The sequence below is a fragment of the Pseudopipra pipra genome, chromosome 1 (assembly GCF_036250125.1).
Source record: "Pseudopipra pipra isolate bDixPip1 chromosome 1, bDixPip1.hap1, whole genome shotgun sequence".
In the NCBI taxonomy this organism is placed as follows: domain Eukaryota; kingdom Metazoa; phylum Chordata; class Aves; order Passeriformes; family Pipridae; genus Pseudopipra; species Pseudopipra pipra.
The window spans coordinates 155,087,847-155,109,327 of record NC_087549.1 but is presented as its reverse complement, the minus strand read 5'-3'; the positions used below and the strand labels follow the sequence as shown (position 1 = coordinate 155,109,327).

The 21,481-nt window shown below is 65.0% G+C and overlaps 3 protein-coding genes and 1 long non-coding RNA gene across 5 annotated transcripts; 3 read left to right on the top strand and 1 right to left on the bottom strand.

Annotated features, from left to right (window-relative positions):
* Positions 1 to 899: 899 nt before the first annotated feature.
* Positions 900 to 3,636, top strand: LOC135413598 (uncharacterized). Its single transcript, XR_010430321.1, has 2 exons — positions 900 to 2,292; positions 3,190 to 3,636. It is a non-coding gene; the product is annotated as an uncharacterized LOC135413598 (long non-coding RNA).
* On the bottom strand, positions 3,403 to 10,475 carry LOC135412170 (zinc finger protein 777-like). Its single transcript, XM_064650701.1, has 6 exons — positions 10,364 to 10,475; positions 9,824 to 10,222; positions 8,506 to 8,632; positions 6,788 to 6,901; positions 6,450 to 6,560; positions 3,403 to 5,497 (listed from the first exon to the last, which is right to left on the bottom strand). The coding sequence occupies exons 1-6, from the start codon at positions 10,385 to 10,387 to the stop codon at positions 4,584 to 4,586; spliced, it is 1,689 nt and encodes a 562-aa protein (XP_064506771.1). The 5' UTR covers positions 10,388 to 10,475; the 3' UTR covers positions 3,403 to 4,583.
* A 156-nt stretch (positions 10,476 to 10,631) lies between these two features.
* On the top strand, positions 10,632 to 13,625 carry LOC135411834 (tigger transposable element-derived protein 3-like). 2 transcript variants are annotated; one of them, XM_064650047.1, is made up of 3 exons: positions 10,632 to 10,942; positions 11,138 to 11,269; positions 11,381 to 13,625. In XM_064650047.1, the coding sequence occupies exons 1-3, from the start codon at positions 10,909 to 10,911 to the stop codon at positions 13,177 to 13,179; spliced, it is 1,965 nt and encodes a 654-aa protein (XP_064506117.1). In that variant the 5' UTR covers positions 10,632 to 10,908; the 3' UTR covers positions 13,180 to 13,625. The 2 variants fall into 2 exon arrangements, with proteins under 2 accessions (XP_064506117.1, XP_064506036.1); XM_064649966.1 differs by having other exon boundaries at positions 10,673 to 10,942; positions 11,138 to 11,290.
* A 959-nt stretch (positions 13,626 to 14,584) lies between these two features.
* LOC135412718 (uncharacterized) lies at positions 14,585 to 19,828 on the top strand. Its single transcript, XM_064651564.1, has 4 exons — positions 14,585 to 14,691; positions 16,463 to 16,861; positions 17,878 to 18,081; positions 18,351 to 19,828. The coding sequence occupies exons 2-4, from the start codon at positions 16,474 to 16,476 to the stop codon at positions 19,385 to 19,387; spliced, it is 1,629 nt and encodes a 542-aa protein (XP_064507634.1). The 5' UTR covers positions 14,585 to 14,691; positions 16,463 to 16,473; the 3' UTR covers positions 19,388 to 19,828.
* The last annotated feature ends 1,653 nt before the right edge of the window (positions 19,829 to 21,481 follow it).

Sequence of the window (21,481 nt, the reverse complement as noted above, 5' to 3'; positions counted from 1 at the left end):
CGCGCGCGGGCGGGGCGGGGCGCAGCGGGGCGGCCGCGCCAACAGCGCCCCCTGGCGGCCCCCCGGCCGCCCCGCCCCGCCCCGTCGGGGCCCCCCCGGCGGCACCGCCCGGGAACGGGAACGGGGGGCAACGGGGGGAATGGGGGGAATAAGGAGGCTGGGGGGGACTGGGGCACACTGGGGAATACGGGCGCTGGGAGCAGTGGGGGGGCACTGGGGACACTGGAGGGACTGGAGGGTCTGGGGGGAACAGAGGACTGGAGGGACTGGGAGGGGAAATAAGGAGGCTGGGGGGAGTGGGGACACGGCGGACTGGAGGGATTGGGGAACAGGGGAGACTGGAGGGACTGGGGGAATAGAGGGCTGGGAGGAGGGAGGGGCAAGGGGACCAGGGGCAGTGGGGGGACTGAAGGGACTGGGGGCGACTGGGAGACTGGAGGCACTGGGGAAGGACTGGGGGGTACTGGAGGGAATAAGGGCCTGGGGGGGGGTGAGGACGCAGGAGGACTGGGGGCACTGGGGGGACCGGAGGGACTGGGGAGATTGAAGAGGGACTGGAGACAATAGGGGGCTGGGCGGAGAGGGGACGGGGGGGGACTGGGAGGGACTGGAAAAGGACTAGGGGAACTGGGGGACTGGCGGGAACGGGGGGGACTGGGGACACTGGGGGGGGGCATCACCAGGGGGAACTGGGGCACTGGGGACGGGCTGCGGCGAACTGGGGCTCTTCCCGGGGTAACTGGGGGGAACTGGGGCTCTCCTGGGGTAACTGGGCTGACAGGGAAGAGGCTGGGGGGGAACTGGGGCTGTTCCCGGGGGGCTGGAGAGAGAGTGGGGGGAGATCGAGGGGAACTGGGGAAGGACTGGGGGGAACTGGGGAGTAGCTGCTAGGAACTGGGGGGAACTGGGGCTATTGTCAGGGGAACTGGGGAAGGACAGGGGGGAACTGGGGCTGTTCCCGGGGTAACTGGGCTGACAGGGGGCACTGGGGGGAACTGGTTTGACTGGGGTGGGGTGGCGCAGTGAGAGGGGCAAGTGGGAGAGACTGGAGGGCACCGGGCAGGCACTGGGGTGTGCTCGGTGCGACACCGGGGCCGGGGAGGGGCCGGGGGTCGGCCCCAGGGCGGCTCCCCCAGCCCGTCCCCGCCCCGTCGGGTCCCCCCGCCCTTCCCCGCGGCCTCGGGCCCCGCGGGCTCTGAAATGGCGGCCGGAGGCGGCGGCGCCGTGGAAATGGACCCACCGACACCCCCGGCCCCCGGGACAGACCCCAGGGCGAGACCCCCAGGACGGGCCCCTCCACGGCCCCCCGCGCTGGACCGGACTCTCTCCTCCCCTCCCGACCCTCCAGTCCCCTCCTGTCCCCTCCACCTCATCCTGTCTCATCCCGTCCAGTCCTATTCTCTCCAACCCCACCCCATCCTGTCGTGCCCTGTCCACTCTTATGCCGCTTTTATCCATCCCACCACGTCCTGTCCCATCAATCCCCCCTGTCCCATCCCATCCCATCCCATCCCATCCCATCCCATCCCATCCCATCCCATCCCATCCACCCTGTCCCCATCCCATCCATCCTGTTGAGTCTTGCCTAGTCTTGTCATGTCCCATCCAGTCCCACCCTACCCATCCCACATCTTGTCCCATCCCATTCCAGCCCTCCTGTCCCATCCTATCCCACCTGTCTCGTGCAGTTTCATCCTGTCCCATCTCATCCCAGCCCATTCATCCTGTCCCCCTGTACCCTATTCTATCCCACCCACCCTATCCCATCCCATTTCATCCCATCCATCCTGTCCCACCTCATTCCATCCCCGGGCCATCCCATCTGCCCTGTCCCATCCCTTCCTGTTCTGGCACAGCCCCTGTCACACGGCCCCACTGCCAGTCCGGACTTTGGGGACCCGGGGTGACAATGGGGGGAAGTTGGGAACAACAAACACGGGGGAGGGCAGGAAACCCTTTGGTTTGTGGGAAAAGGGAGGGGATGAGGGGGGACAGGATGAGGCACCCTGCCTTGGAGGGGTACAGGGGTGTGACAGCAGGTGGGGACCCCCAATTAGAGACCCCCCTGTCCTGGGCTGTCCCAGGGATCTGCAACCCCCATCCAGGAGTGATCCATTGGGAAGGAATGCCAGGACCAACTCTGGGATGGAGGGTGTCACTGCCTGGAGTCTGTACATCCCAGTGCAACTGGGGAGTCTGGGATCCAGGGCAGCTGCTGGGTGGAGGGAGTGCCTGATCCTGGCTCTGGGAGGCTCCAAGCTGTCCCTATGGAGATCCAGGCGTTTTTATCAGGTGTGTTTATTCCCATGAGTGGATCTTCGTCGTGATCAGCCGGAGCGGGATCGGGATGCAGCCGTGTCCGTGGAGTGCCATGTCCTGTCCCCCGGGCTCAGGCCCTGAGTGTAGCTGTGTTTATACACACACAGCACACGTGTGCAATGTAGAGGGACATCCGTGTGTCCTCATGGAGTCTCCATGTGCTCGGAGCCGTGCTCGGCCCACCACCAGCCCAGATCCCACAGGATGCTCTTCCCCGAGCTCTCCCCTTTTCCCTCCTCCTCCTCCTCCCCACCACTGCGTGTGGGGCAGCCCCACCCCATCCCATCCGGGGGCTCTGGAGTGTGGGGGATCCTCGCTCTGGGGTCACTCACTCCAGCTCTGCAGGTACCTGGCATGGATTGGGATGGGAGGGGATCCAGCCTGGCCAAAGCCAAAGCCAGGGATGTGTGGGCCACAAGTGCCACATCCCCACAGTGGCTCCAACCCACGGGCTGCCCTGTCCACATCCCACATGTGGTCCCAAGCCAGAACAACCCCTTGGGCATTGCTGGAGCTCTGGAGAGGCTCTGGTGGAGCCAGGGAGATCTGGGAGAGGGGAACATCCCCCTGTGCTGGGCTCTGGCAGGAAGAGACACTGGGCTGTGGGGGAGCTCCTGGGAAGGGCAAAGGACCCTGTGTGTGGCACCAGCCGGGGTACCCTTCAAGGTCCCTTCAAACCCAAACCATTCTGGGATTCCACAATCCCAGCTCCGAAGCAGCCACAGCCACCGGTGCTTCTCCCGGCACGGGATATCCCGGCTCTATCCCACTGCAGAGGGATGAGGGAAGTGACCCCTCATCCATCCACAGCCCTATCTGTGCGTGACACAGGTTTGGCTCACGGATCATAACCCCAAAATCTGCTTCCAGCAGAGGAAAAGGTAAAACCACGAATCCCAAATGCCGGACGCAGCACCCGGAGCAGCCTCGTTTGCCAGGCTTGGCTCCACGGATGCTCAGCTTGGCTTGTGCCGTTCACCTGTCCCACAAGTTACCTGGCAAAGCTCCCAAACAACAGCCAGGAGCAGGGCGACGGAGCTGCAGGAATCGGCAAGGGGCTGCCACGGCTCATCCCACACGGAATTCAGAGTGGAAACACTGTATTGACAGACTTTACAAAAGTTGTTACAAAACACGGTCACGAACCAGCAGCTGACGATACACAGCGAAGAGACACCACGTACAGGCACCTCGGAACAACACCAACAGCTCCAGAAGTCAACCAATATTTACACAAACGGCTGGAAAACTCTGGGCGTTTATCGCATAACATGGAAGTGTTTTAGAGCAACTGTGAAATATAGTGTCACACCTTTCCTTGTAGTATTATCATCATCATAATAATTAATAATAATAATAATAGTTCATAATAATAATAATAATAATAATATACTACTTCTAGGTTAACTAAAAACCAAACAGCTCTTTACAGGGGTTAGGAGAAGCTGCTTTCACTCGTCTGACTTACCTGAGTGAGACCAAACCCAGTTAAAAAACAGTAATAAAATCACCTTCACTGACAGGAGTCCGTGTGTCGGCCCAGCAGCAACATCCCCTCGGGCCAGAGGGAAACCACAGCCTGGCTGGTGCCAGAGACACCCTTCCAAAGAAGGGAGGCGTGATCCCACCACGCCTCCAAACGCTGCCCTTCCCGACTCCTCCTGCTCCAATGTCCTCAGCCCCTTCTCCTGCACCTGCTTTCTCTCACCTTGCTCTTTGCCGCGCTCTCCTCTCCGCTCTCCCGCCTTCCACAAACCCCGTGTCGTGCCCTAACCCACCTCTCTGCCTCGCCTCTCCTCCCTTCATCCCAATCCCGGCCTCGCGGCCTCTTGGGACACGGCGGCACGATGGGAGCGGGCGACCAGCTGCCTGGGAATGGCACCTTCCTTCCCTCCTCGCGCTTCCAGCCTTGCAGTGAAACGAGTGGAAAAAAGAAAGCGAAAGCTTGTCACTCCTGAATATGCACAAAGATAGGTGGGGGAACACCTGCTAAATACGGGCCCCGGAGAATCGCTCAGGATTATTCTCTACAGGCAAAATCCAACCCTGCGCAGGGGCCGCCGCCGCGGCGGGACAGCCGCGGGACCCCGCGGGGCCGCAGAGGTGCCTGGGCCGGCCGGTCAGAGTTTGTAAGAGGAATTCCTTGGATGCTTCACCAAAGCTTTTGTAGCATGACCACATGGATTAGCTGCGATACAAGTCACCCGCCATCATGCTGCGCCGTCACGGTCACCGCGAGCCCTCCTGCCCCGGCCCCACCTCGGCTACTGCGTAGTCTCTTTTTTCACGCAGAAATGCTTGGTTTGGGTCCCCGCCGACTCCAGGCCCAGCTGCGAATCCTCCGTGGGCCGCGGGTTGCGGGAGTGGATTTTCTGGTGGCAATTCAGGGACTCTTTGTAGCGGAAGTGCTTCCCGCAGACGGGGCACTGGTAGGGGGTCTCCCCGGTGTGCACCCGCCAGTGCTTGAGCAGGTGATCCCGGCGGATGAAGCTCTTCCCGCACTCCGTGCACTGGTAGGGCCTCTCGCCGGTGTGGATGCGCTGGTGGCGGATGGCTTTGGAGAGGTCTCGGAAGTCCTTCCCGCAGTAGGTGCACGTCAGCGGCCCGTCGCCCTTCCCCGTGTGCAGCTTCTGGTGCAGGATGAGACTCACTTCCAGGCTGAAGCTCTCCTTGCACTGGGAGCAGGTGTAAGGCCTCTCCACCATGTTGTTCACCTGGTGCCTGACGAGGCCGTACTTTAACCCAGAGCCCTTGTCGCCGTCGGGGCGCTTGGACGGTTTGGAGCGGGAGGAGCCCTGGCCCTTGGGCTTGGATTTCTGCCAGAGGCCCTCGCCGCGCTCCAGGGACGTGCAGGCCTCCTCCCTGGCGTGCGCCTTCTGGTGGGTGGCAAAGAGCTGCTTGTCCAGGAAGCTCTCCCCGCACTCGCAGCAGATGTAGGGCCCCTTTTCCGCGGCTCCTTCCTCGGGAGGATCCTTCTTGGCCAAGTCCCTCCTGCGGCGCACGGAGCGCCTCAGCCCGTTGCCCGCTGCCGTTCGCTGCTGCGGGTCCGACCCGCTCTGGCTCTTGCTGCTCGACTGCATCTCCTCCTCGGGGCCGGAAAAAACCTCTTCCCACTTCCCTGCCAACGACCTGGGAAGGTCCAGGCTCTCGGGGCCTTCCTCGTCGCAGGGCTGTTCGTCTGGCAGAGCAGAGCACTCGTCATTGGCGGAGACAAGAACCGGGTCGTTATCTACACCACAATTCCCCCGGGGCACGGGTGGGCTCTGCTGTGCACACCCAGCTCAGTGCCTGGCACTGCTGTCCCAGGGCACAGGCAAGGCCAAAGGGATTTGACTTGGGATCACAGAATTGTTAAGGCTGGAAAAGCCCTCGGAGACCATCAAATCCAACTGGTCCCCCAGCACTGCCAAGGCCACCACTGACCCGTGTCCCCAGGTGCCACATCCACATGGTTTTTAAATCCTTCCAGGGATGGGGACTCCACTCCTGCCCCGGGCAGCCTGTTCCAATAACTGATAATCCTCTGGGGCAAGAAATTCTCCCAGTATCCAACCTGACCCTTCCTTGGTGCAACTTGAGGCAGTCCCCTCTCCTCCTGTCCCTTGTTCCCTGGGAGCAGAGCCCGACCCCCCCCGGCTCCCCCCTCCTGTCAGGGAGTTGTAGAGAGTGAAAAGGTCCCCCCGAGCCTCCTTTTCTCCAGGTTGAGCCCCCCCAGCTCCCTCAGCCACTCCTAGCACTCCAGCCCCTTCCCAGTTCCCTTCCTTTCCCTGGACACGCTCCAGCACCTTCCTGCCCTCAAATATATTATAATATATATATAATGTACCTATATATAGCTGGCCAAAGGGAAAAAGTGGGTTCCTCAGCAGGAGATGTAAAAACACAGGTTTTGTGGTTTAGGATAAAGGCAAAAGAAATTGTGGAAAGGGGAGTAAAATCTCTTTTCCTCATGGGTTTGTACAGTGCCTGGGGCCGAAGGGTCTCCCATGGTATAAACAGCGACTCAAAGTAACTATCAACACTGAAATTCTGGAAAAGCATCATCCAGAACAGCTGAGCTGCTCCTGGGAATGAGAAGCAAAAGCACATCCAGACAAGGGACACTTCCCAAAGCAGGTCAGTGCACTCACATGTACTGGGGACCTCCATGCTCTCCTCTTCCTCAGAGCCCTCGTGGCTCTCAGCCAGAGTCTCCTCATATTTACCCCACGAGCTCTCGTCGGGCCCAGGGAAGAAAAACTCTGCACGAGAGAAAACAACAGGAGTTACACTCCCACCTCCCAGCTGCTTCAGAGGATTCCAGCAGAGATGGATGCAGTGGGTGGGGGACAACTGGGAAAGTCCCCCTGCACCCGGGGACAGAGAGGACAAAACCACATCTGCTTCCACCTCCCCACCTGGAAGGACTTAAAAATCGCCCATGAATCGGATCTCAACCCCAGAGAGTCCCAGGGATCTCGTGGCTCACCACTGCTGGGGTCTGTGGGGGTTTGCCCTGCCTCGGAGTCCTCCTGCTCCTCGGCGTTGGGATCCTCTCCCTGCTCGATCCGGGACAGCATGTCAGGCTTGGAAATGGCAGCGTCTGCACAGAAAGAGAGGATCAGGATGTTTCCCCCGCCCTCGTGGGACAGGAACTCAGACCTTCACCCACCAACCTTCCTTCACTGGGGAACGGAAAGAGAGAGGCTTAGGAAGGTGCTCCCACCCGTGTGCACCTCTCACCTTGTGTGGGCCCTGGACTGAGCGATGCAGGAGCACACTCTGCTCAGGTGAGGAGCAACTCCCAGCCTGCAGTGTGAGGAGGAGAATAAGAAAATGCATCTGCACTCACCTCCAGGCTTCCTGTCTTCTCCTCCCTAAGATCCATTGCAATGGGGACTTCAGCTCGGGGACAGCACCAGAGCTGTCAGCAGTGCCCTCCCCGTGTGGTTCCCTCCAGCCAGGACTGCTCCTCCTACTCCTCCAAGCCACAGGCTGCTCATGGATTTTGGGAAAGGGGACAATCACCTTCTCCCCTTGAGCAGAGAGCGGAAAACTTCATTTCCAGATACGTGTGAGTCTCTGGGGATTAAATTCCACCCCTGCTCTGGTGGATCTGTTGGCCTTACACCAGAGCCAAACCCCTAGACCTTGTTTCTCAAAGGAAACCTTTGGACAAAGCACAGACACGTTTTTCTAAGTTCCAGGCTCAGGTGCCCAGATCCCCTTCATTGGGACCGTTATGTTCCCGTGCCTCAGGAACAGGACACAGGATGGGTTTGTAAACAGGAGAATGGGGGGCAGTGTTTACACCTCACCTTCTTCCCTGGTGCACAGGGACTGCACAAGACCTCTGTTCAAAGAAATAAAGGAAGAAAGGAGGGGAAAATCCAGGACAAAAGGCCTGGATTGGGCAGAGCTGGATGGAGGGAGGTGGGTGAGCCTGCCCTTGGCACAGGGAAGTGCCTGAGTGCCAGGGACAGTGTCTGTGCTCCCACCCACTGTCCAGCCAAGGCAAGGTCATTTCTGAGAACATGTTGTGAAGGCAACATGTTCCCCAGAGGGAATTCCTGCAGCCAGGACTGGCAGGAGCGAGTGGAGTGCATTCCTTCAGCTGGGAATGCTGTGCCCTGAGCTGCTGAGGGGAAAGCAGAAGGCAGAGCTCAGCTTTGCCTACAGCTTCTCCCCAGCTCTGCCCCAGCAGCAGATCGAGCAGGACTCACTCTCTGGGGCCAGACAGAGCACCCAGGCAGCACTGGCAAACCTCTTCCTCATGGAAGAGCCACGGAAAGGGCTGGAAGGACCCTCAGAGGCAGGGCACAGGGCACCCCTCTGCTGCCCAAAGGGGCCAGCAGGCTGATGCCCCCAGAGCAGTGGATCTGTGGGCCTTGGCACGACAAAGGAACTCCTCTATTCCTCAGCTTTGCCTGGATTGAGGGTCCTCTCACTTCCCCACCTCCTCCTCCTCCTCCTCCTCACAACCCAGGTGCTCTCCTGGCCACGGGGGCCACCAGGGACGTCTTTCCACCCATCCCCTGAGCTGGTGAGGGCTGAGCTCATTGCCAGGGCTGTGCAACACCTTCCCAAACCAGCACACCATCCCCCTCCCCGCTCCTGCTGGACGCGGCGCTGCTTCCATCCATCCACCAGTTCCCGGGAAAAGCCGGTGCCCCAGGGGGCTCAGGGCAGAGCCCAGCCCGTGGTTACCCATGGAGATGACGGCCTCGTAGTTGCCTTTCATGATGTGCCTGTACAGCTCCTTCTGCCACTCGTTCAGGCTCTTCCACTCCTCCTCCGAGAAGCTGAACGAAGCGTCGTTGAAGGCCACGGGGACCTGCATGGGGAAGCATTGGGGGTTTGTTTCTTGTTTAAGGAAACACCTGGCGGTGTTTTCTCATTCAGTTTTCTCCTTCGAGCTCCTCAAGCGTCACACAGGACAGTCCCAGGCGGGAGCACTCGGTCCTTCCCACGCGCCTCATCCCCCCAGGGACACGACGGGGACTTCCCCTGTCCCCTTCTGTCACCTCCCCCCTGCTCAGCCTCCCCGTGCCTTCACAGGCTCTTTTTCACCTCATTTTCGACACAATTCGGCTGCTCATCACCCCTGGGCAGGCACCACTGGTGTTCCCAAACCCCCCAGGCACACAGGGCTGAGCCACACAATTCCACATGACCCGAGCACGGCCCCCCCTGAGGAGTCTGTGACCCCCCCAGCGCGTTTTGGGAGGATCACACGTACATAATGAGGAGAGTGTAATTAACACAACTCCGTAATTAACACAACCAGAGGTCTGTAATTAACACAATGGGACCTGTGCTGGTGATTCTCTCCCAGTGCCGAAGGGAAGGCCCTGCTGTGGGGGAACTGCTGCTCAGCACTGCATCTGCCCCAAAATGGGACTGGAGAGCAGGGATACGGGGCTGGGAGCACTGGGTATGGGGGCTGGGAGTGCAGGATATGGGGCTGGGAGTGCAGGATATGGGGCTGGGAGTGCAGGATATGGGGCTGGGAGTGAAGGGATATGGGCCTGTAAGTGCAGGATATGGGGCTGGGAGTGAAGGGATATGGGGTTGGGAGTGAAAGGATATGGGGCTGGGAGTGCAGGATATGGGGCTGGGGGTGCAGGATATGGGGCTGGGGGTGCAGGATATGGGGTTGGGAGTGAAGGGATATGGGGCTGGGGGTGCAGGGATATGGGCCTGTAAGTGCAGGATATGGGGCTGGGGGTGCAGGATATGGGGTTGGGAGTGCAGGGATATGGGGCTGAGAGTGCAGGATATGGGTCGGAGAGCACAAGGCACGGGGCTGAGTGCAGGCTGTGGGTTTGTGAGCTCTGGAGACAGGGCCGTGAGCACAGGGCATGGGGCTGTGAGTGCAAGACACGGGTCTATGAGCAGGGGGCTGCGAATGAGGATACAGGGCTGTAAGCTCAGGCTACGGGTCTGTGAGCACAGGGCACGGGGCTCTAGCTCAGCAGACGTGCAGACCAGCCCTGTTCTGCAGCAGGGAGCATCGGACCGTTACCTTGGGGACTTCCCCTTTCGCCCCCGGGGGCAGCCGCAGGATCCAGAAGTTCCTGTTCTTGAGCAGGTTCTCCATGTTCTCCAGGCGCTTCTGCAGCTGCCCGTACTCCTGGATGAGGGTGCCCAGCGCCGTCCACTTGCTCTCCAGCTGGTTCCCAAACTCCACCGCCGTCTTCTCGCAGCCGATCAGCTTCGTCTCGGCCATCCTCATCCTGCCCTCCAGGTTCATCAGCTGGGCCGCCTGCGTGTCCACCTTCCTGTCCACGGCCTGGATCTCGGTGACGAGCGTCAGGGAGATCTCCGCGGCGGGCAGCTCGGCCTCGCCGCCGGGGCCCTGCTCGGGGGCGGCCAGCGGCTGCTCCAGGCCCAGCTCCTGCGGCTCCATCATGCTCTCCAGCTCCTGCGGGGACAGCGCGGCGCTCAGCGCGGGGACGCGCCCGCACCCGCGCCGGGGGGGGACGGGGGGGGCGGGACGCAGGGCCGGGGCGGCGGGAGGAGGCGGCGGGCGGCGGGGGCGGGGAGGGGGCCGGGCAGCGCTTACCTGAGCGGGGGCCCAGTCGGCCATGCGGCGCGGGCGGTGCGGGCGGTGCGGGCGGCGCGGTGCGGGCGGCGCGGGGGGCGCGGGCGGCGGCGGCGGCTCAGCAGCGGCGGGGCGGGGCGGCCATGCCGGGGGCGCGGGGCGCGCTGGGAGCGGCGGCGCCGCCGCGGCGCCCCCTGGCGGCGGGCGGACCGGCGGGGACCCCATTGGGCGGGGCGCCGGCAGGGGGCGGGGCCTCGCGTCACGCGCGCTCCCGCCGCCGCCGCCCGTGGCGGGGCCGCGCGCGGGGCGGGGGCGGCGGCGGCACCGGGAGGGGACGGGGACGGGGACGGGACGGGGGCAGGTGCGGCACCGCCGCCGCGGCTCGACGAGACTCGCCGCCCCCGCCACGGGCACCGCCCGCGTCCCGCCGCCCGGCCGCGCGCCGTCATCCCGGTGCGGCATCGCTGAATCACCCCCCGGGGAGGCCTCGGAGGGAGCAGCACCGGGAGCGGTACTGGGAGCAGGCGCTGCTGCGGCTCCCCGAGGACCGGGACGGGGCCGGTGCCATGAAGGAGGACCACCAGCATCCCATCGACCTGGGTGAGGCGCCGGGGCCATCCCGGCACCGGTCCCGGTGCTGCCGGTCGTGGCCTGGCCGTGAGCGCGGAGATCACGGGGTGGCTCCACGGGCAGCTGTGGTGGGGGATGTGAACACCGGCCTGTTGCGACCAATGGCATCTCCGGTGGGGTCTGCGGTGGCATCACCGGCCGTCCCTCCTCTTGTCTCCGTGACAGGTTACGCCGTCACCAAACCCGACATCCTGGCCGAGGTGGAGCGAGGGGACGAGGTGCTGGAGGTGGCCGTGGGGCACTACGGGGAGCACCAGAGCCCCCGGCCACGTGCGGCGCCCGCCGGCCCCTCCCAGGGTGAGCGGGACGTGGGGACAGGTGGGACTGGGAACAGGGATCGGGTGATGGGTCGGATCCTGCCAAGCCGTGGTGAGGAGGCCACTCCCCAACTCACTCCTGTCTCCTCAGGGGACTGGCTGGGGAAGGAGGTGAAGATTGAGGAGGGGGTGTCCCCACCCCCCTGCTCCCCCCCGGCCCACCACACGGGCCCCGCCGAATTCCTCACCCCGCTGCAGGAGCGGGGCTGCAGCTACTGCGGCGTCGCCGAGCCGGAGCCGAATCCCGCTGCGGGTACTGGGGGGTTCATCACCTCCCTCCCCGCCTTCGAGGGCCGCCGCTGCCGGGCGGGGGAGCCGCCGCTGGAGTGCCCCGAGTGCGGCCGAGGCGTCGGGCAGAAGCCGGACCTGGTGCGGCACCGGCTGGCACGCGGCGTGGAGCGTGGCTATGGCTGCGGCCACTGCGGGAGGGGCCTCGCCGAGCCGGCGGGGCTGCGGGCCACGGGCAGCACCCACCGCCCGGGCCCCTGTGCCGGCCGCGCCCCGGGCACGGCCGAGGGGGCCGCGGCGGCGCCGCGCAAGGAGCGCAAGGAGCTGTCGCTGACGGAGAAGGTGCGGGTGCTGGAGATGCTGGAGGGACCCAAGGTGTCGCAGAGCGAGCTGGCCAAGCGCTTCGGGGTGTCGCAGCCCCAGATCTGCCGCATCATCAAGAACAAGGAGCGCATCCTGAGCGAGTGGCAGCGCAGCGGAGACCCCGAGCGCAAGCGCAAGCGGGAGGGCAAGGACGCGGCGCTCGAGGCCGCGCTGCTGCGCTGGGTGGAGGGTGCCCGCGCCGCTGACCTGCCCGTGGGCCGCCCGCTGCTCCAGCTCAGGACCAAGCACCTGGCAGGGGCACTGGGCCGGCCCGGCCCCGAGCCCGGCGGCGGGTGGCTGGCGCGCGTCACGGCCTTCAAGAAGCCGCCGGCAGAGAAAGGGGACGCGGAGCAGCCGCCGGCGGAGCACTGGGCCGGCGCGGTGCTGCCCGCGCTCCTCCGCGGCTACGCGCCCTCCGAGATCTTCTCCTGTGGGGAGGCCGCGGTGCCGCTCCCGGCCGGCTGCCCCGGCGAGCGGCTCACGCTGCTGCTCTGTGCCAACGCCAGCGGCTCCGAGAAGGTGCCGCTGCGGGCGCTGGGGGAGAGCCCCCGGCCGCGCTGCCTGCGCGGCGTCAACCTGGAGCAGATGCCGTGGAGTTACCGCGCCGGCAGCCCGGGCGGCCTGACCGCGCCGCTCTTCGCCGAGTGGCTGCGGGAGTTCAACGAGGGGATGCGGCGGCAGGGGAAGAGCATCCTCCTGCTCCTCGCCAAGCACGAGGCGCACCCCTACCTCCAGCTGTCCAACATCAGGATGGTCTTCGTCCCTCCGGCTGCCGCCCTGGCACAGCCCCTGGACCGCGGCATCGCCAGCGACCTCAAGGGCCACTACCGGCGCCGGCTGCTGCGGTGGCTGCCGGCAGAGCGCGGCGCAGGGCAGCCCACCCTGCTGGATGTGCTGCACATGCTGGCGCAGGCCTGGGGCGACGTGTCCCCGGGGCTCATTGCCAGCTGCTTCCGTGCCGCCGGCTTCGTCCCCGACACTGGTGCTGAGGCCGCGTCCCTCAGCCTGGCACACGGGCTGCTCGGCCGGGAGCAGCTGGAGCGCGGCGGGGAGCTGGCGGAGGCGGACGGGGACGAGGGGATGGTGGAGGGCGAGGACGCGGCAGAGCTGGCGGCTGTGCCGCCCTGCCCCTCGGAGCGGGAGGTCTGGAGGAGCCTGGCCACGCTGCGGCGGTACCTGGAGTGCCAGGCCACCTCGCCAGACCTCTTCCAGGCCTTCTACGAGCTGGAGGACGCGGTGCACATGGTGTCGGCCGGCGCCGGGCGAGCCCTCCAAGGGGACACCCCTCCCAAGCAGTGAGGGGGGCAGCTGGCGCGTGCCCAGACCCGCTCATTCCCGGTGCTCACCGGGGCCGTCACCGCCTGGCCTGGCCACCATCCCCTGCAGTTGTGCCGTGGGGTTTGCTGTGGATCTGTGTGGCCCCGTGGGGTCACAGTGCACGGGGGCTGCGGAGCGGCCGTGCTCTGGGTGTCACCCGTGGGGCAGTGCCAGGGGCACAAACCTGCTTCCAGAACCTTCTCCAGAGGGGTGGCTGCTGCAGCCAAAGGGAGCCGGTGTGGAGCTGCTGCCGGCAGGGATTTGCCTTGAGTGGGGTAGTTGTGTTTGCCGTGGGGGGCTGTGGGTGGTGCTGGGGTGTCCCCGTGCCAGGGGCAATGGCTCCTTCCCAGGGGAGACCGGGTGCCACCGGCTCCTGTCACCACGTGGTGCCTGGAGGTTTGTAACAGGCATTAAAAGGTTGGAATTCAGCTGGTGCACGGCTGGTGGGTGTTGTGTTTTACCATTACATCTGCTGGGAGCAGCGGGACCACCCCAAACCCAACCCCAAACCTCCCCTTCTCCTCCCCTGCCCTGGGGACACCCTGGCCGCTCCTGGGCCCCCACAGCGCCCCAACCTGTGCCATCCCCACCCAGGTGCCAAGCAAGCAGCACCCGGGGAGGGAGGATGCATTTGTGGGGTGCAGCAGTGGGATCCCCGTGGGGATGCACAATCACAGGTGGGAAAGTGTGGGTCTGCAGAGACAGGGGTGCACGGGGGGGATCCCCACAAGAATACACAGTCACAGGTGGGCAAGCAGGACCCGGAGGGGGGAAATACAGTTATGGGGTGCACTGGGGGCATACAGCATCACGGGAGTAAACAGCACCCAGGAGAGGGTGAGGGGGATGCAGGGACAGGGCGAAATGGGGGGCGACCCCCACAGGGATACACCACCACAGGTGTACCCGCAGCCCCCTGGGGGGTGGGACTCAGGGATGGACCATCCAGGGGGGATTCCCACGGGGATACACCACCACGGGGGTACACGAAGCATCCAGGAGAGGGTGAGTGGGATGCAGGGACGGGGTGCACGGGGGATCCCCACGGGGATACGCCATCGCCCTCGGTACCGCAGCGCCCTCGGGGGTGGGACGCGGCGACAGGAGTTCCCGGGAGGATCCCCGCGGGGGTACCCGCAGCCCCGCCGGGGGTGGGATGCAGGGATGCTCCATCCCGGCGGGATCCCCACGAGGGTACACCCGCGCGGCGGTACCCGCGGCCCCCTCGGCGGCGGGATGCAGGGATGCCCCATCCCGGGGGGATGTCCCCCGTCCCCCCCCGCCGTCCCCGCCCCCCGTCCCTCCACGGCGGGACCACCAGGGGGGGCCCACGGGCGGCTCGGTCGCGCAGGGCCCGCGCCGGCGCTCGGAGGAAATGAAGGCGAGTTCCGCCGAGGCGGGAGCCATTACCCGCCGCCGGACCTGAGCCCCCCCTCCCGCCGCCGCCGGGGCCCCGCCGCCGCCCCCCGCCCCCCACAGCCCGCCCCGGCACAGGTAAGCGATGCCCCGGGGCCGGGGGGGGCTGCGGCGCGGGGGGAGCCGCCGGAGCGGGGCCGGTGCCTGCCCCGCGCCCCCCCGAGGGGGATCCCGAATGGTGGGGGGGGGTCCGCGGGGCAGGCACCGGCCCCGCCGCTTTGTCCCCGGGAAGAGCAGCGCGAACAAAGCCGGGGGGGTGCCGCTCGCAGCCCCCCCGACCCCTCCCCCGGGGCGCCCCGAGGCCGCGGGGGTGGGCGCTGCCCTGGGGTCGGGGGGCTCGGGGGGTGGGGAGGGGGCTGGGGGCTCAGTAGGGGCGGCAGGGGCACGTCGGGGATGGGGGGTTTGCGGGGGGTCGGCGCTGTGCTCCTGGGGTTCGGTGGGGGGCGGTGGGAGGTTGGGGTGGGCGCCGTGGTGGAGGGCTTTGCTGCGGTCCCGAGGTCCTCGCTGGGAGCTGGAGGGGTGCACACCTGGCCCAGGTGTGCACCGTGACCCCTGGCCCAGGTGTGCATCATAGCCAAGGTCTTTATCGTGGCCTTGCAGCACTTGCCATGGCCAAGGTTCTTGACGTGGTCCCAGGTTCCTCATGGGGAGCTTGGGGTTTTCACCATGGCTGAGATCTGCACCACGGCCAAGGTCTTTGCCATAGTCCCAGGGTGCTCACTGGGAGCTCCAGATGTGCACCATGGCTCAGGTCTTCACCATGGCCAAGGTCTTTGCCACGGCCCCAGGGTCCTCATGGGGGGCTTGAGGTGTTCACTATGGCCAAGGCCTTCAGCATGGCCCAGGCCTTTGCCACATCCCCAAGATCCTTGTGGGGATCTTCAGGTGTTCACCATGGCCAAGGCCTTCTCCAGAGTTTGTGTCATGGCCTTGCAACACTTGCTGTGGCCTTGATCATTGCCATGGTGCCAAGGTCCTCACTGGGAGCTTGAGGTGCTCACCGTGGCCAAGGCCTTCTGTAACACCTGTGCTGTGAATTTGAGGCTCTCACCACGGCTCTGGGCTTCACCATGACCCCAAGGTCCTCACCGGGAACCTGAGGTGCTCACTGCACTCTTGAGGTTCTCACCATGGCCAAGACCCTTGCCAAGGCCAGCCTTGACCGAGGTCTTCACCATGGCCTTGAGGTGTTCAGGTGTTCACCTGTGCATGGCCCAGTGACCTGTCCTTGAGGTCACGGTCAGTGCTGTGGCCCCGCCGCCCTTGCTGGGAACCTCAAGTGCTCATCACGTCCAAGGCTTTCCCCATCATGGTCAACATTGCCATGAGACCCTCACCATGGCCGTGAGGTGCCCCCCATCACCCTCACCCTGGCCCCGAGGTGCTCCTCGGCACCCTCAGAGGCACCTGCAGCACATGCCGTGGCCGAGGCGCTCACCACGACCCCTCACCACGGTCCCAGTGCTCTCCACGGCCACGTCCCTCTCCGTGGCCCCCGTGGCAGCTGGCTGGGGGCTCCCGGGTGCCTCTGCTTGGAGAGAGCCGGGGGCTCCCTCGCCGTCACCCCGCGCTGCCACCACCCACCGCTGCCCTTTCCTTTTCTCCCCTCCCAGGTGCTCCCGAGCCGGGGCGAGGGGATGCGGCGCGCCCGTGCCGCGTGCTGTGCCGAAGCGGCTCTTTAGATCCTCCCCGGCCCAAGCCTCCCATGCCATGGATGCCTCCGGGGCTCTTGCTTCGGCTCCCTCCTCCGCGGCTCCCTCGGGCTCCCGCAGCCCCATGTTCCCCCCCGGAGCTGACAGAGAGGAGTGGGGACCGAGGTTCAATTGTGCCCCTTCCACCTCTGCCGCAGCCTCGCAGGCGATGCCAGCGTCTGGCCGGAAGAGGAAGGCCAACTTCTCCAATGACGAGACCGAGACGCTGGTCTGGAATGTGGTCCGGCATTTCAGCGCCCTGTACGGGTCCGAGGCCCTGCGGGCTCACCCCGTGCGGCGGAAGCAGCTCTGGACCCAAATCCAAAGCCGCGTCAACTTCCTGGGCTACACCGAGCGCTCCATCGACGACCTCAAGCACAAGTGGCGCGACCTGCGGCTGGACGTCAAGAAGAAGATCACCTCCAAGAAGCACCTGCCCATGAACCGCGCCGGGGGGCCGCTCCACAAGCCGCGCCTCACGCCCCTGGAGAAGATGGTGGCCTCCACCTTCCTGCAGGCCAGCCACGACTCGGAGCCCGAGATCATCCTGGACCCAGGTCAGTGGTGCTGGGGCTCCGGGCAGGGGGGGTTGGAGCGTCGGCGTTCCCGCTGCGCCCTCCGAGGGGTGTCTGGTGTTTGCCGGGTGTTGGTGTTCCGTGATGGATTCTGGAAGGAGACTCTGGGATTTGTGTTGGGATTATGGCATCCAGCAGAGCCGTGGGCCTGTTGTGCCCAAGTACCAAACTGCTGGGGTTGGGAGCTGCGTGCTCTGGGATTAACAACCCACTGCGGAAATAACTGGGATCAGCGAGTCGGAGAAGTCATGGGATGGTTTGGGTTGGAAGGGACCTTAAAGCTCATCTTATTCCAGCCTCCTGGCAATGGTCAGGGACACCTTCTTCTATCCCAGGTTGCTCCAAGCCCTGTCCAACTTGGCTTTGGACACTTCCAGGGATGGGGCAGCCACAGCTTCTCTGGGCAACCTGTGCCCAGATCAACAGGACCAACAGGAGCATCTCAAACTTTGCAGAAGAGGGTCTTTTTTGTTCTTCTTTCTTTAATTTGGTGTTCTTTGATCCCAGTGTGGCCCCTCTGATTTCACTGGGGGCATTTCAGGTGCATCATTTGCCGAGCAGGAGATCTCCAGGCTGAAGGAAATCCTATGGAATGACTGGAGCTGTGTCAGGGCAGGGTTAGGTTGAATATCAGGAGAAGGTTCTTCCCCCAGAGGGTGGTTGGGTGCTGAACAGGCTCCTCAGGGCAGTGGGTGCGGCTCCAAGGCTGCCAGAGCTCCAGGAGTGTTTGGACAATGCTCTCAGGGACAGAGTGGGATTGTTGGGGTGTCCTGTGCAAGGCCAGGAGTTGGACTGGATAATCCTTGGAGGTCTCTCCCAACTCAGGATATTCCATAATCTGTGATTCTGTGGCATTAAGGGATGCCACCCCTCAGGGTTCAGGATGGTGCTGGGGGAGGTGATAGTGAGTGACCACACGGGACGGCCCTACAGGGCGTCTGTGCCTCGGTGCCACCGTGTCCCCCCTGGGCTGAGGCCGGATCCCGTGTGTCCCACAGATCTGTTCTTCCCTGGCGCGTCCAAGCAGCCCTTCATGCACCTGCAGCCCGGCGTGAGCCACCCCAGCATCTACATCGACACCAACGGGCAGCCCTCAGCCCTGCCGGACGTGGAGGGCTCGGCCACGCCGCGGCTGCCGGGACAGAGCCCCGACCCCGCCGGCGGCACCGACTACGGCCGCGGAGAGGGGCAGGGCAGCTCTGGTACGTGGGAACAGGGGGGTGTGCTGGGAGTGGGGTTTGGGTGAGATCCTCTGGGTCGAGATCTGCTGGGTCCAGATGGAGATCTGCTGGGAGCAGAATCTGGATGGAGATCCGCTGGGTCTGGGTGGAGTTTTGCTGGGAGTGGGGTTTGGTTGGAGATCCACTGCCAGTGGAGTCACGATGGAGATCCACTGGGATCCGTGTGTCAGTGAGGGCCCAGGGGCTGGGCCACCGCTGGGTCTCACCAGAGGTTTCCTCTTCTCTTCCAGCTGAGTCGGGGCCGGAGCTGCGGACTCCAGACGTGTCGGCCATCTCCCCGTCCCTGCGGAACGAGTCCCTGGTGTCCTACGCCTCCATGTCGGAGGAGGAGGAACGGGAAGGCCGGGAGGTGGAGCGTGGCCACGGCGGGGCCGTGGGGATGCAGCCGGGGCCCGAGGCCCCCATGTCTGCGGAGGAGGACATGAAGCTGTCCCGCCAGGCCATGCTGATCCGCCGCTGCAGCTCCCAGGGCTCCGTCACCTCCCTGCCCGAGGACTCCCTGAACCCCGCGGACGCTCACTCGGACTGGGGGCACGAGGGGGTGTCCGACCTGCCCGCCCTGGGCCGCGGGATGGACTCGGCGCATCCCGAGGAGCAGGCGGGGGGCCCGGGCCCGGAGATGGGCGCCTTGCCCAGGGTACTGATGGGGCCCACCTGGGAGAAGGCCCCAGCGGACGAGGAGCCCCCGGCCCGCTCCCCCCTCCACGGCGCCCTGACCGAGGAGTCGCTGCCCTCCTCCGCCTCCCCCCCAGGAGACGCCCCGGCCGCCCCCGGCCCCCCGCGCGGGCTGGGCTGCTCCCGGCTGCGCGAGGAGCGCCGGGACAGCTGGAGGACTAGCATCCATCACCTGCTCGACCTGGAGGAGCAGTGGGACCAGCTGTACCACCAGGAGCTGGCCATGTGGCAGGAGGAGCGGGCCACCCAGCGCGAGGAGCGGGCGCGCGACCGGGAGCTGCAGTTCCGCCTGCTCGGCGTCCTCACGGACATCCGGGACGAGCTGCGCTACCTGCGCCAGGAGCGCGCCGGCGCCCGCCAGAGCCCGGCGCCGCCGCCGCCGCCCCCCGAGCCCCGCCGCGACCCCAGCCCGCTCCTCGAGCAGCCCAAAGTCGAGCCCGGCTTCCCGGAGCCGCCGAGCGAGAGCGCCGCGTGGGCCGACGCCGCCGTGCCCAGCCGGAGCCCCTTCAGCGGCCGCGGCCGGGGCCGGCGCCGAGGGCGGCCGCGCGGCTCCGCTTCCCGACACAGACGCCTGTTCCTCACCAACAGCTAGGGACGGGCCGAGCGCCGGCCCGCCAAGGACACGGTGTGCCCGCGGCCCCGGGGGACGGTGCGTGCGGGCGCTGCCCCGTGAGGGCCCCGCCGCCCCCGCGGGCAGGTACGGGGGGACACGGGCGGCGGCCGGCGCCGCGTGCTCGGGGAGCGCCGGGCACGTGTCCCCGCACGCGTGTTCGGGCGTGTGAGCGCCCCGAGGTCGCGCCGAGCCCGCGGGGGACACGCGCGCGGACACGTGACGCCCGTAGTCGAGTAGGATTTACTACCTTTCGGGGGGTGGGGAGTTTAGGAACACTTAGTCGCTCGCTGACGTGCGAACATTTTATGCAAATCATTTAATGAACTAATTTGCATATAACCATAAAACTTCTGTTAAAAAAAAAAAAGCCTCCAAAAAAAGAAAAAAAAAAACCAAACAGAAAAGACGGGGTTTTTTTTTTTCACGTGTGGTCTCTGCGTGGGGGCGGGAGCTGGGCCGGGGGGTGGTTTGTCCCATGGCCCTGCCTGGCACAGCCCTGAACAGGGACAGGGACGTGGGACAAATGACTTTGGTGGCTCTGAGATTCACCCCACTGCTGTGGGGGAGCCCAGCACTTGGGATCAGGCCTGGGGCAGCAGGATCTGGGCTTGGAACTGGGAGCTTTGTCTGCCTGTGTGGACCTGGAGAGGGGTGATGGTGTGTACGGCTTAGGGGGTGCCTGCAGGGGCAGTGTGGAAGGTCCCCAGGAGTGTTTGAGGTCTCCAGGCAGTGAGGTCCTCAGCAGTGTTTAGGATTGGGGTCCTCAGCAGTGTTTAGGATCCCCAGGTAGTGTTTGGGGTCCCCAGCAGTGTTTAGGGTCCCCAGAGACTGTTTGGGGACCCCAGCAGTGTTAGGGGTCCCCAGGTAGTGTTTGGGGACCCCAGCAGTGTTAGGGGTCCCCAGGTAGTGTTTGGGGTCCCCAGCAGTGTGCTGTAGTCCCAGGCAGCCTGCCAGGTCCCCAGGAGTGTGCAGTGTCCCCGGGGAGTTGTCCAAGGTTCCCAGCAGTGTTTGGGGTCCTCAGGCAGTGTAGAGGGTCCCTGGCATCATGTAAAGACCTCTGGGCAATGTGCAGTGTCCCCAGGGAGTGTCCAAGGTCCCCAGCAGCATGTGGGGTCCCTGAGCATTGTGCAGTGACCCCCTGCAGTGTGCAGTGACCCCAGGCACTGTGGAGGGTCCCTGGCATCATGCAAGGTCCCCTGGGCAGTGTGCAGGGTCCCCAGAGAGTGTCCGAGGCCCCCACCAATGTTCCCAGTAGTGTGCAGTGTCCTCAGGGATTGTGCAGTGGCCCCTTGGACAAAGTGCAGTGTCCCAAGGGAGTGTCTGAGGTGTCCAGCAGCGAGCAGGGTCCCCAGACACTGTGCAAGGTGCCCAGGGCATGTGCTGGGGCCCCAGGAATGTGCAGGGTACCCTTGGGCAGCATGTTTGGTCCCCAGGGAATGTGCAGTGTCCCCCCAGCAGTGTAGGGTCTCCAGAAATGTGCAGTGTCCCCAAGCATTGTGCAGGGTGCCCAGCAGTGTCCAGGGTTCCCAGGGGATGTACAAGGTCCCCGGGAATGTGCAGTGTCCCTCAGCAGTGTGCAGGGTCCCTGGCATCAGGCAGGGCCCCTGGGCAGTGTGCAGTGTCCCCCAGCAGCACCCAAAGTCCCCAAGGGTTGTGCAGTGTCCCCACGATGTGTGCAGTGTCCCCAACAACATGCACTGTCCCCCAGCAGTGTGCAGTGTCCCCAAGGATTGTGCAGTGTCCCCAGGGCACCCCAGCCTCACACCCTCTGCCCCCTCCATCCCCAGCCCACATCAGGGTGACAGCACCACTGAACCCCGAGCCCTCCTCTGCTGTGTCCCCCCTCCAGCCCCCCAGCACATGGGGACACCCCAAGTGCCACCTCCTGCTCTCTGGCAGCTCCTGCCCCACCCATGTGGGGTGGGGCAGGTGGTTGCAGCCCCTGGGGAGGGGACAGAGGGGCAGCAGGAGCTGTGGCACTTGCTGGGTCACCCAGCCCTGGTTGGGGCCTCCCAGGGGGACAGGGACACCCAGCTCGGGGACCAGGGGGTGCCTGGGGAAGGGCCATGGCTT

Coding starts and splice junctions, on each gene's coding strand:
- LOC135412170 (XM_064650701.1), bottom strand. CDS start 10,387: ATGGCCGACTGGGCCCCCGCTCAG. Junction 6,902..8,505: donor CGAGGCCGTCATCTCCATGG/GTAACCACGGGC, acceptor CTTTCTGTGCAG/ACGCTGCCATTTCCAAGCCT. Junction 6,561..6,787: donor CCCCACAGACCCCAGCAGTG/GTGAGCCACGAG, acceptor TCTCTCGTGCAG/AGTTTTTCTTCCCTGGGCCC.
- LOC135411834 (XM_064649966.1), top strand. CDS start 10,909: ATGAAGGAGGACCACCAGCATCCCATCGACCTGG. Junction 10,943..11,137: donor CCAGCATCCCATCGACCTGG/GTGAGGCGCCGG, acceptor TCTCCGTGACAG/GTTACGCCGTCACCAAACCC. Junction 11,291..11,380: donor TGAGCGGGACGTGGGGACAG/GTGGGACTGGGA, acceptor CTGTCTCCTCAG/GGGACTGGCTGGGGAAGGAG.
- LOC135412718 (XM_064651564.1), top strand. CDS start 16,474: ATGCCAGCGTCTGGCCGGAAGAGGAAGGCCAACTTCTCCAATGACGAG. Junction 16,862..17,877: donor CGAGATCATCCTGGACCCAG/GTCAGTGGTGCT, acceptor TGTGTCCCACAG/ATCTGTTCTTCCCTGGCGCG. Junction 18,082..18,350: donor AGAGGGGCAGGGCAGCTCTG/GTACGTGGGAAC, acceptor CTTCTCTTCCAG/CTGAGTCGGGGCCGGAGCTG.